Source organism: Taeniopygia guttata, chromosome 1, assembly GCF_048771995.1.
Source record: "Taeniopygia guttata chromosome 1, bTaeGut7.mat, whole genome shotgun sequence".
Classification (NCBI taxonomy): Eukaryota; Metazoa; Chordata; class Aves; order Passeriformes; family Estrildidae; genus Taeniopygia; species Taeniopygia guttata.
In genome coordinates this window covers 2,813,914-2,826,356 of record NC_133024.1, presented here as the reverse complement: position 1 = coordinate 2,826,356, position 12,443 = coordinate 2,813,914, and the positions used below count along the sequence as shown (strand labels likewise).

Genomic DNA, 12,443 nt, shown 5'->3' with positions numbered 1-12,443 from the left:
TGCAGGCATACAGTGCATGCTCTGAAATAACAAAAAAAAAGTAGTGCTAATTTAGTGTAAAGGCTAAATTTGGCAAAATATTTTAATGGCTGTCTACCAATACAGACTGCTCCCAAAAAAAAACCAAAAATACCAAAGCAAAATGAGAGTATAAGCACCAATTTAACCCAAGTGTTTATTGAGCAAAACCCTGATTTAAATCAGTTCAATAGGTATAACTGGAATGTTAAGGCAGCTGACATGTGAGCGTACGTACAGAGGGGCTTACAAGGGCCAGGAGCAGGAGGCATAAAACCCTCCCTGCTTTCAGTGTGCCTGCCCCCACTCTCTCCTTCAGCCCTACTCAATCTCTGCAAAGCCTGTTAGAGCTCCACAAAACACCATCCCCCACTCAAAGATTCTTTTTTTCCCCCTTTAGGATTGAATAAGAGAACACATACTGTCCCCACTGTAGACCTGAACTGTGTGTGTGTCCCCTCCTGTAACCATTTCATGGGGATGCCTGTGATGACAACCTCACCTCCCATTTTGATTTCCTTCTTTCCGCGAAGAGTCAAACGTCAAACGCTGTGGGTCCATCCAGGAAAGCAGGACTGCACACAGAAACCAGATCAGGCATGGCAGAGAAACCAGCAGAACACTTCAGATAAAACAGGTTTTCCCAGGTGCTCCCTCCATCACTCAGCATCTTCTCACTCGCTTCGGCCCCCGAGCACATGGCACAGTGAAACAGAAAGCTCGACAGGGACATCCTCGAGAGTCCACTTCACTATATAAATAAATAATCCATTTCCTCTAGAATTATCTCTCAGGAGGGCAGGATCTTCCTTTGCTGATTAAAAACCAGGAAGACGTGGCAGGCGCGCAGACCCAAAGCTTTGTCTGGAGCTCCCACCTGAACAACAGGGCAGCCCTGAGTAGCAGCAAATGAGGCGATTTCCAAACTGGCAACTGAGTATCCAGATGCCTTCAGCAGCTTCCTCCAAGGACCAAACTGTGCCGAGGGTGCTCAGAGTGTGAGATTCTGCCTGGATCACTTTTAACCATGCACTTTATTTACCCTCTGCTGCTTTGGTACACAGCGCTGCGGTGAAACAGGTGAGCACAAGCACATACGAGAAACGCAAGGAAAATACTTAACACTCAAAAATTGTTTTGCACACACACACATTCGTTTCCATTCATATTAATGGAAATCTCATAGTAGTGAGAAATGGACAAAATCCACCATTGCACTTAGTTATCTGTCATTTACTTCCCTTATTTAAGGTTTTCCATACAAAGAAATAAAGTTAAAAATTTCCTTCCCTTGCTCTACTTCTGACACTTGTGCTTTTTATTTAATCCAACTGTTTTAGAAGAATGGCACTGGAGCTTCTGCTTACCCTTTCATCACTAAAACATATTTTTAATCAATACAACAGAGGAAGCAAATTGTGAATAATTGCCTGCATAAATATATTTGCTACCAGCTTTGTCATTCTTTAATTTGCACACACCAAGTTTCCCCTTATAAACACCTCTGTTTCTCCAAAAGCAGCTGGAAATTAATTATGCTGGTTTTATTTTCTTATTAATTCATATGCTATAGTTCTGTAATCAGTGCAGGATCATGCTGCAATTTCGCATGCTTGCTTCAAAATATATTATGAGCACTTGATAATTGATGTTTAACACAATGTATGAAAGAGCATCTCAAACAAATTAGAGGGAATACAAATAAAGAAACTTAAATAAGAAAAAGAATTACACGTATATTCAAACAAGAGCTAAACCCTGGAACTCAGAAGTTTGTGGCATGGAACACTGACTGATTAGAACTGAGCTAGGCAAGAAGTTTACACTACTCCACATGAAATTTGGATACAAAGAAACCTTTTGGAAAGAGAAAGAACAGCTGAAGACAGCTTTACCAAGGAAGTGGAGGTGACAATGGTACTTCTTTCCAAATCTATCATCCCTGCCCATTGATTTGAAGTACATCAGAATGCTTTCTTTCCCTAGACAGACAGCCAACTTGTGAAGCAAACATACTTGAACAAAATGGCTTACGTGCCAGAAGACTTATCATCTACCAAATGGCATTCTCACACTTCATGCTCTTCCACCCTCTTCTCATTTACAGGAACTCGGCATGTTTCAGCAATGTCCCTCTGTATCCTCAGCTCACCATCAGCTCAGGGAAGCTCGGGAGTACAACAGGTGCCAGTCCCTGGCAGGACTACCTGCACATCAATAACTAAGAATAACATGAGATCTGCAGCTTTCCTGAGGAATTTCAGGCCACATTGTGCACAGGGGTGCACATTGCTGATGCAGGTCTGGATTTGGCTTTTTGTTCAGGAATTTACCTGCGCAGTAGTAGCTGCAGGATCGGGCTCTCCAGCCATGAGGTTAAGAGAAGCTGCTGTTCCTGTAGTTCATCCCATAAGTCAGCATGATGTTGCTGACTCTAGGTCACTGTATGTGGCTCTAAGACCACCACTTAGGGAAAGCAAAGCCAAACACGGCCAACCATAAAAATGAAATGAGGTAAGAAATCAAGTCCTCCCTCAGTCCTTCCAGTCTCACCTAAAGTTTTCTTTATTCAGCTTCACGTTCAAATTTCTCTTGAAGTTTCTCCTAAATATTGTTTTGCCAACCACAAAACAATGCATTCTCTCACATATACAAACAAAAACTTAGAATTGTTGTTTCATAGAAGAACACACAGGCTGCAGAGGGAAGATGTACTAATCTACTGCAAGAGATGTAATCCTAACTATTACTGTATGATGTGCTCTGCCCACTGCCATGCTGGGTACCTCCTGACTTGCAAGGCATGAGTACAAATGAAAAACAAAATATTCAAAACAAAAAGACAGACAACTTCTAAGAAGTTTTAAATCCTTATGTAGGCAGTAGAAAAAAAAAACCCATATTGGGGAATGAACTGAAAGTTATTGGTTGAAAGCCATCAAGCACTGAAATACTGCCTGACACTCAGCAGCATGGTAAGTCACCAATCCTTTCCCCAGCTCACCAGTGGCACAGGACCAGGCTTAAGACTTCCTTTCGTGATTCCTGCAGCAGGCCAGCTCAGTTGTCATGAAGAGAACCCAGGAGCAGATCTTTAATGCCTAACCCTGCAAGGGTTTCAGAAGCACAGGACAAAGCCCCTTCCAAGAGTGAGGGTGGCAGAAATCTTCCTGTTGCTACACCTGTGTAAGAGGAGAGCGATCCCACAGCCAGGAAGGCAGTTAGGGGTGTTCCACAATGTCTCAAAGCAGACCATTTCCTATAGACATAATGCCTTTCAGAAAGAAAACACCATAAACCCCCAAACAAAACACCACGGAGCCAGAGGGAAGACACCTTCTCACCTTCCCTCAGAAAGGGAAGGTGTAGACAGGACTTGATAAGCTTCTTGTCAAGAGAGCTTCCACTTGCATTAAGTTCCATAGATCCCATGTTGTGCAAGTCCACTGAATTATTTTTATCTTTGCTGAATGAGGCTCTGTGACATTAAGGGTCAATAAAATGCTGCTTCTTACTTTCAGCATTTGCTACATTTTATAAAATGTCTTATATAGAGACACCCACGTGGAAGATTTCTGACAATAAAAATTCCATGCTTCCTAAGCAACTGATTTTCTTAGTGTAGCCTCATAAAATCCTGTTAACTTTCTGTCCCCTCGCTAAAAATTGAAATGTTGTTGTACTAGGTTTCTTTGTACTCAGATGTGCCTGAAGCTAGTTTATTTTCACATGCTGAATTGTCCACGCTCATAAGGACTTGCTATTACATTCTACATTTGTGTGCTAGAAAGGAAAAAGCATGAACACTGCAAAGTGTCAAAAGCATGCTTCTCCTCTTTGTTGATTCATTTTTAGGTAATTAAATTTATAAATGTTAGAAATAATAAAACGCTGCTACCTTTGTGAGAATATTACAAATAGGCCTACACCCAGGCATTAAGTAAAGTGTGCTTTACTCCTCAAATTCACCTCAAATTTTTACATCAAATTTTAAGTAACAAAACATCAGTAAACAGCAAACCTGAAAATCTTGCATATGTTTACCATCTCTAGAAATAAAAGTTCAGTAAGTAAGTTACCCTATCACAACACTGTCAGAGTAACAAAGTAGTTGTTTCTGTCAATTCCATGTTTTATAAGAAAATCAGTTGTCAGTTTGCATTAGATTATGAATATGAAAAAAATAATTTAATTGTGAAGAACTATTTCACATGAATTGCATTTTAAAATTGTCAGTACGAAGAATAATTTTCTTCCTTGCATTAACTTTATGAAGTTAGTATTAAATAAATAGGGGTAACAAATACTGCAATAAACAGCAGTTTAAATACCATGTTTACTGGCAAAAGCTCTTAAGTAAGCTCTCCTCCTACTTTACACTGTCTTGTCAATAAATATAACCAAACTGTAAGTCAGTAACTCCACAACATTCTGAAGGTGGGATTTTTTTTTTTTAAGCAGCACTTTCATTTTTAAGAATGAAAGTGCAGTATTGGCAGAAGATGTCCAAGTGGCACAGAATTCCGTGAGTCTACTCACATCTCAAGACAAGCACTGACCAGGAAAGCTTCAGAGCAAGGGGAAGGACACAAAACTAAGGAGTCAGATGCAGATTTTATTCCATTCCCTGCTACTGCTATCCTGCTAAGTGACTGCAGGAAAGCCTACGCTCCTCTGCAGCTTTTCATCTCAGATGCCTAAAACTGGGAAAAAAATGATTGTTCTTGATCTTGAGGTGTGTGATTACAGTATGGCTTGTGTACTTCACCAAACAGGACAGAAGTCATAAATAAGGCAAGGCCTATAAACGCCAATATTTAATAATTTCACTATTAAGAAAATAGTATGTCCTTTTTTCTTTTTCAAGCAATGCAAAACAGCAGCCCATCAAGCCATTTTTGAATTCAGAGTAATCCTTAGGCTAGTTCAGGAATTACCCCTTCCAAAACTATCAAGAAGGGTCACAGCTGTAGGAATCTTTTGTGAAATTCCCATGTCCACCAGAACCTCACTCACCCCACTACTCTCAGATAGAAACACTGTATCATTAATGACCTTAAAAAAAAATTCAAAACAAAACAAAACAAAAAAAAAGTAAGTTTTAATAATCTTTTGACACAAAACTGAATAAAAAAGCTTCTGGCAATAATACCCCAGGAAAGGGAGAAACATGGTAGAAGGGAAAGAAGTAATACTATAGAAGTTAGAAGGATGACTTTATCCTATTTCTTCTCAAGAACATTTTGAAATACATATGATAGTAAGTTCAACCCAGCTTTATAAACCCCTAAGTAATAATGAAAACATAAATTATTAAGTTTACAGTAATCTACAACAGTATCTATATTGCTTTGAAAAACTTGTATCACTCATGAAAACTGTCCCAATATACAGGCACCATATGATTTAATGATACAGGGAAATACTGTCACTCTCCATTTAGAAGTGACCAAGGGATGTACAGCTATGCTTGTAAAAGTAAAGCCCTTGGAAGCCATCAGCAGGCCAAAGCTGTGCTGCTGATTCCACCAGTGGCCACAGAAGGCCATCATCATGATGGCACAGGAACGCCAGCTTGGGTCCAAAATTTGGAAAGCAGCTTCTGGTTTTGACTACATCACTTGCCAGAGCTCACAGAGACAGCCTGCAATACACTCAAAAACTAAAATGAGAGTTGCACTACAGTTCCAATTTTAATTTACAGTACCTTCCTCCACCAAAGAACCTCCTTGATAAAGATAGGGGGATCTGAACACTACACCAGCCATGTACTGTTGAAACAGAAGCAGTGCCTCACCTCTCAGGTGTCCAAACTTCACATCACAACAGAGCCTTGCACACCACAGGTCTCATCAACCTTACCTGCACCTTTCCCACCACCACATGTGGTGGAGGAGCACCCCGTCCCAGCTCGCTCAGCCAAGTTCTCCTCTCTTCACACCACTCTTTCCTCAGCTCTGTGCCAGGAGACTGCCCTGACCAATGCCATGTTTGTGGCAGCACATTTCCACACCATGTCACGAGCTCCAGAGACCTGTGCATCCTCAGCCCCCACAGTGGCAGCAACCTGGAAGAACTTTAAGCTCTGAATGCAAGCAATCATACCGGTGAATTTAACAAGACTTGTCATCTGCTTCAAGATATTCACATGCTTACAGGCTCACCAATTACAGAACCACTAATTTACGAACAAAGTGTATTAAGAGCATTCTGGATGAACAGAAAAAATATTAGTTATAAAATAATGGCATGATTACCTCTGATATTCTATGTGGAAAACTGACATTTAATATCTTTAATTATTCACACAACAGCTACGAAAGAGAAAGGCTTTCTTCCTTGAAGGGAAAAATAAACATGGACAAATTCCTCCCACCATCACTTCTACACTCCTTTCCTAAATAAACCTCCTGCTGAAGCCAGTGGAAGTTTTGCAGGCAATGAGCTTACAGCAAGCAACCCCCCAAAAACTCCAAAGGGTCAAGGGCAAGCTTCTTATATACTCTGAGTTTACCTCCACACAGAAACCAGCTACATTTCTGCTAAATTACATGCCTGATTGACATGGCCTATCAGCTTGCTGTGCCAAGAGGGCCAGTTGTGTGCAACAAACTTTAGAGAGCTTGGGCCAATTTTTGAAACATCCACAAGCCCCTTGCAAAGCAGCTCATCACCATCTATCTTGTGACACACTAGCCCTGCACTGGCACTCACCAAGCAAACCAGAACTCCTATATGTCAAGACTGAATGATTAAAATCCAGTCATGAACAGTTACTTTAGTGAGAACTGTGTAATAAAAGAAATCTTCCCTTTTACCAAAATAAAAGGTCCCTAAAGTAAACAGAGATTTCTAGTCATGGAAAAATGTAACAACGTCTCTATTCTCACCTTAACTAGGTGCATTATTTTCATTGCCTCTTTTTTAAGTTACAAGGAAACTTATTTCTTCTCTTCCTCTAAAGCTCCTAACATGCTTTTTTTATAAAAATGATACCCTATCCTTTACTTTGTTCAAGCCAGTTCAACATCAGGTGAAACATTTAGCACGATGCACAAAACCAAGGTCCACTCCTCTCCAAGTGCGGGAAGATTATGATCACCACTTCACTGCCAGATCAACATTCCATACATCCAAAAGACTTCATAACACAACTAAAACCAGATAATTACTCAAGACCTGACTCAAGGTCTCGGAGCTATTCTTGTTCAGTATCCTTTACTATTACTCGAAATAAAGAAAATGTCCCTAGCACTTATAGCACTCTCATGTGACTCTTAACTGAAAACACAGAAAATTAAGTTCAGAAATCAGTACATTTGTATTCAGCCCTGATCAACATTTTAAAGCCTATCTGCCAGTTTTGAATTTCCACATGCATCTTTTACTTGGAAAAAATTGTTGCAACAATTACTCTTCACAGAACACAATCCTTGTCAGTAACGCTATAAAACCAAAAGCAATATTCTCCTATGTGACTAGTCTGTCATAAAAAAATTCAGTAATTGAATTTGGTGTTTATACTCTGAGACCTGCACACACACCAACCACACCACATACAAAATCCGAAAACCTAAAATTTGGGTGTAAATCTGCAGGAACTGAAGAACAGCAGAATTCTCCCTTCAAACCAACTGCCCACAGTGGTTACCCCAGCCTCGACACCAGCTTTGTGGTCATAATATCACACCAGAACAGCTGCTCCCAAGACCCTCCTTCAAGTCAGCATGTTTGGGACCATCACTTATCCTATGTCTGCTATACACTGCCTGCAAAAGGTCAGGAGTATGTTATTAATCATTTGCATTTATGAGTTATAAGCTTACCCGAAATACATGTCCTGTCTTGCTTTTAATTACCTACAGAATAGTACCAAGAAGATCTGCTGCCTCCCACTTCCCATTTTGGGACAAATGCAGGTCAGTGACACCGTGGGCAATTGTATGAGAAGTGCTCCAAATGCCACTCATTTTATGTCTTTTATAAATGTGTCAAAAATTTAGGACCTCTTCTTTAAACTACCACTTCCACTTCAGCTTAAAAGGTGTCAAACCCTTCAAAAGTTATCGTAACTTTTCCCAGCATGTAGATTAAAAAAAAAAACACCGTTGTGTACCTGAAAACTTAGGAATACTAATAAATTAGTCACTGAGATACATATTTCAAATTGATTGGTATTGGCATTCATCAATGCCAAAAGTAAAAACAGTAACACAGAAAGAGCATGGATGGAATTCTAATTAGCTCTCAGTTCACACGTAAAAACTGAAGGAACTCCTGTTGCAGCAGCACTACAGTTCTGCTAAACTTGTCACCGATTCTTGACCTTCAGAGTTTTTTAATTACCCATTCAGTTTACATTCTCATACTTTTCTACCACTGAATTTTAAGAGGACTTTACACGCTCATTGCATTTTCGACTTGTGTGTTCCACTTTGCATAGTCTAATGTTACTTTGGTCTAAAACTTTCACCCTAAGTCAATCAGCTGGTTGTCTTTACAAAGTTGAAGGGAAAAAAACACTAGGAAAAAATAAGGAAAGAGAGCTCTGAATATGCACAGCCTTTTAATGCCCAGGTTACTTGGACGCACCCCCACATGCAAACTTTGTATTCTAGCAGTAGCTATTAGCACCTGGAGAAGACGTTTTCTGACGTGCTAAAACCAGAACAAGCATCTTCCTCATAAAAAGTGGCAGCACGAGGACCTCTATCTTATCAACAACCAAGTTCTTTTTTCATGTGTACAGTTTACATACTTACCCAGGAAGGCAAATGGAAATTACAGACAGACGAAGATGAAGCTGTCTCAAAGCCTTTGTCATGTGATAGTGACCTATAAAGTATCAAATAAAGGCAAACCATCAGCACACCATGATTTTACAATATAGCAACTCACCACATCACCAACAAGAGGAGAGATCCCAAAACTTGAAACTTGCTTCTTCCTCACTCCCATCCCAGCTAAGTCGTCATTACAACAAGATGACAGTCGCAGGAAACCGTAAGGAGCAAACAAAAGATGCACAGCGTCTTTAGAGGGCATTAGGAGTGGGCAAATGGAGCAAATCATCTGAGTGTACATCAGCAGGGTGGGTTGCTCTTCCTCTGTCTCTCTCTCTCTCAAGGATGCATGTTTATGAGCGCACACAGACATACGTACACACAGAGATGCATCACATAATTATTTACACGCACATACTCGCATGCATTATCAAAATAAAGGACAAAAAGTTGACCACCATCTGCAAGGAGGCATACATAACAATAACCCCCGGGAACTTACACAAGTGAGCGATCAATCCCCTCGCGTGGATAAGCCAAACAACGCGAAAATTAACAACAAGAATACAGCCGCCAGACCGCAGGTAGGAGATCCAGCGGGGGGAAAAGAGACAGACAGACAGACAGAGCGGCGGACGAAGGCTGCAAGGCTGGAGCACAGTTGCAGGTAATGCCCGCTGCCCCCCGGCAGAGCCGCCCCTCCGCCACCGCAGCCCGCGGGGAGCGACCCCCGACCGCCGCGGGGGGAGCGGCGCTCGCAGCCGCCGCCCGCCCTCCGCCCACCCCCGCCCGTGCAAAGTGTAGGGCCACCGGAATCCGGGCTCCGGGGTGGGATGGAAAGAAAAGGTATTAAATATGGAGAAACAGACCGCCGCGACCCAGGGTTTTCGCCTCTCCCCTGCTCGCCCCCCGCCCCCGGTCACCATCAAGTTTGCATCCTAGTTACAAAATGTCGATCTTGAAGGCTGACAAGACACAGGGAGAGGGGGAGAGAACGAGAGAGAGGGAGAGAGTGAGTGAGAGAGAGACGAGAGAGTCCATCTTGCTTTGAGGGGGGAGGAGAGGAGCAATAATGCAGCGCATAAATCTCACCCTCCCGGGGGAAAAGTCTGCACAACACCTTTGGGGGCGGGCGGGCGCGCAGGGAAGGGGCGGCGGCGCGGGGGGCTCCCCGGCCCTCCCAGCTGCCCTCCCCGGCGGGCTCCGGCGAGGCAGGCTGGCAGCAAACACCTCCCTGCTGCTCCCCTCCTCCTCCCCGCGGGCCCGGGCGATGATCCCGCTGCTGCCGCCGCCGCTGCCACCGGGGAGGAGGTGCCGCCGCCGGGAGAGCCCACATGGAGACCGGCACCCCGTCCCTGCCCCGGCGGCCGAGCCGGGCCCCTCCGCCGCCCCGCCGGGCTGCGGGACTTGGACGTGTCACCAGCAGGACGGGCAATGGTTTCGGCGCCCCAGGCCCGAGTGACCACCGCCGGCCTGGCGGCGCCCCGGCCTCCCCGCACACACTCACCTCCGCAGAAAACTTTTAACCGCGGGCCTCCCCCGGAAAAAGTGGCGAATCCGCCCCGCACACGGTTAAAGCCCCGCGGCCCCCCGGCTCGGCTGGCGGCGAGCGGGGGAGACCCGGGCACGGTCCTTCCCCGCCCCGGCGGGGAGGGAGGGAGGAGGCAGCAGGCAGGCAGGCAGGGAGGGGGCGGGCAGCCGCCTGCCGGTGCCTCTCGCCCCGCCGCCGTGCATGTCGCCTCGGCGGCTCTCGCATCGCTTCGTTTTACCTTCCTCATTCAGCGGCGGCAGCGGGCTGCCACCGATATTCCTAACGCAAACCTGCTGCCGTGCGGCGCCCGGGATTAACGCGACTGCCTCCTTCTCTCCCCTGCCTCCAACCCTTCCTTCCCCGTCCTCCTCCTCCTCCTCCTCGCAAACCCACACTGGATCGGCTGTCCTCACAGCCATGCAAGTTTCATACATTGCAAATAAACCCGAGAGGAGGAAGAGCGAAGCGCCTGGCGGGGAGCGGGGGGAGGAGGAGGAGGAGGAGGAGGGCTGCTTTCTGTAATTTACCAGCGACCCGATCTCGCAGCAGCAAATAACAGCCGAGCACCCATCCGGCTCCCGGCGGCCAGCAGAGACCCCCCCGAGGCAGCGGCCCCCTCCCCAAGGCGCCACTCGCCAAGTTTTCTGTCATCGCGACCACCCAATGTCACAACTTACCTTCAGAAATAGGACTTCGCGCGGCCGAGGCCTGCCGCCACCTCCCCCCGGCCCCCGCCCGCCTGCCTTCCTCCCTCCCTCCCTTCCTCCCTCTCCACCTTAAACTTATTGACACAACATAATCCCGCATCCACGCGAAACTCCGGCAGGGCCGCCCGTCCTCCCGCCCCCCCGCTGCCCACCGGGGCCGCCGCCGCCCCGGGTGCATCGCCGATGACTACCGGAAAACGCACAGCCCAACTCTCCGGCCGAGCCCGGCCGCCGCTGTTGTTGTCGGGGTCGGCGCCGGGGTTTTTCCTCCCGCTCCCCGTGCGGCCGCTGGATCTGCTGCTTCCCCCTCTCCGGTTTTATATCCCCCCCTCGGCCCTTTCTCCCGGCGGCGCGGAGCCCCCCAGGCCGGCGGCAGCCGATACCGATCCGCGCACTCTCCCCCGCGCCTCGCCGCCCCTCGGGATGAAGTTTCGTTTCTGTCTGCCGCGATTTCCCTGTCAAGTCCCCCCGGAGGCACGCACCGAGCGGCGGCCGGTGGCCATCCCTCCTCCTCCTCGCCCTCCTTCCCCTTCCTCTCTCCGCCGCTGCTCTTGCCTCTCTCTGTGGCGGCGAGAGGTGCCTGGTTTCAAACGCAGCCTGGCACTGGCTGGCCTACCCCCGCCGCCTCTCGGGCTCGGCTCGCCGGTGTTTTAAATGCCCTGCGCTGTACCGCGATCCACTTGGCCCCCTCCCCGTCACATACCCCCGGTCACCCCTACCCTGCCGGCCGGGCGGAGGGCTGGCGGCACCAACCCACCCGTCCTCCGCTGCCCAAACTTTCAAAACGAAGGCAAGGCTGGCGAGAGGGAGGAAAAGTGACTGGGAGCCGCGGCAGCCGCCGCGCCGGGCAGGGGAAGCTCCGCGCCTGCCTCCCGTCCGCCGGCGCCGCAGGAGGGGCGCGGGGGGCTGCTCCGCAGCTGAGCGCGGAGCGTAAAGCGTGGGGCGAGGGCACCCTTCTCCCTATCTCTCCCTATCTCTCCCTCCCCGCCGCTGCCCATCTCCGCCCGCCCGGTGCGGCTCTGCGGGCGGGGACACTCACCTCGGCGGGGTGCGCACCGCGCCGCTGGGCCGGACGCGGCTCGCAGCGCAGCCCCTCCGCCTCGGCGCCCGCGGAACGCGGCTCCACACAGAGCCATGCAACCCGGGCAGCGCCACAACACTCCCCGCGATATAAGGCTCCCCGCCATTGGCCGGCGCGCTGAGCGACGGGCCCGCCGGCCACTCAGCGCCGCCGTTACACCCGCGGCCCGCGAGGGAGCCGCCGGCGCACACACTCCCCGCACACACTCACACAAAGATCGCCGCGCTGCCCCTCGCGGGGTCCGCGGAGCCCTCGGCGGCGGTGCCGGAGCGGGGCACGGAGCGGGGGCCGCCCGGGGCGGCGCGGAGCCGTGCCGGCCGCGG

At 47.8% G+C, this 12,443-nt stretch overlaps 1 protein-coding gene across 16 annotated transcripts in view; it reads right to left on the bottom strand.

Annotated features, from left to right (window-relative positions):
• BBX (BBX high mobility group box domain containing) overlaps positions 1 to 12,230 on the bottom strand; it is a 134,136-nt gene extending 121,906 nt beyond the window's left edge. For 6 of the 16 annotated variants that reach the window (XM_072935485.1, XM_041718340.2, XM_030284482.4 and 3 more), the window contains exon 1: positions 8,781 to 8,853. Coding sequence is in view for 1 of the 16 variants with exons in the window: in XM_072935592.1 (XP_072791693.1) it covers positions 8,781 to 8,853; positions 11,192 to 11,217 (99 nt within the window). In the remaining 15 variants the exon portion in view is untranslated. The other 10 variants (XM_030284774.4, XM_072935620.1, XM_072935693.1 and 7 more) reach the window with 10 other exon arrangements.
• Between the last annotated feature and the right edge of the window lie 213 nt (positions 12,231 to 12,443).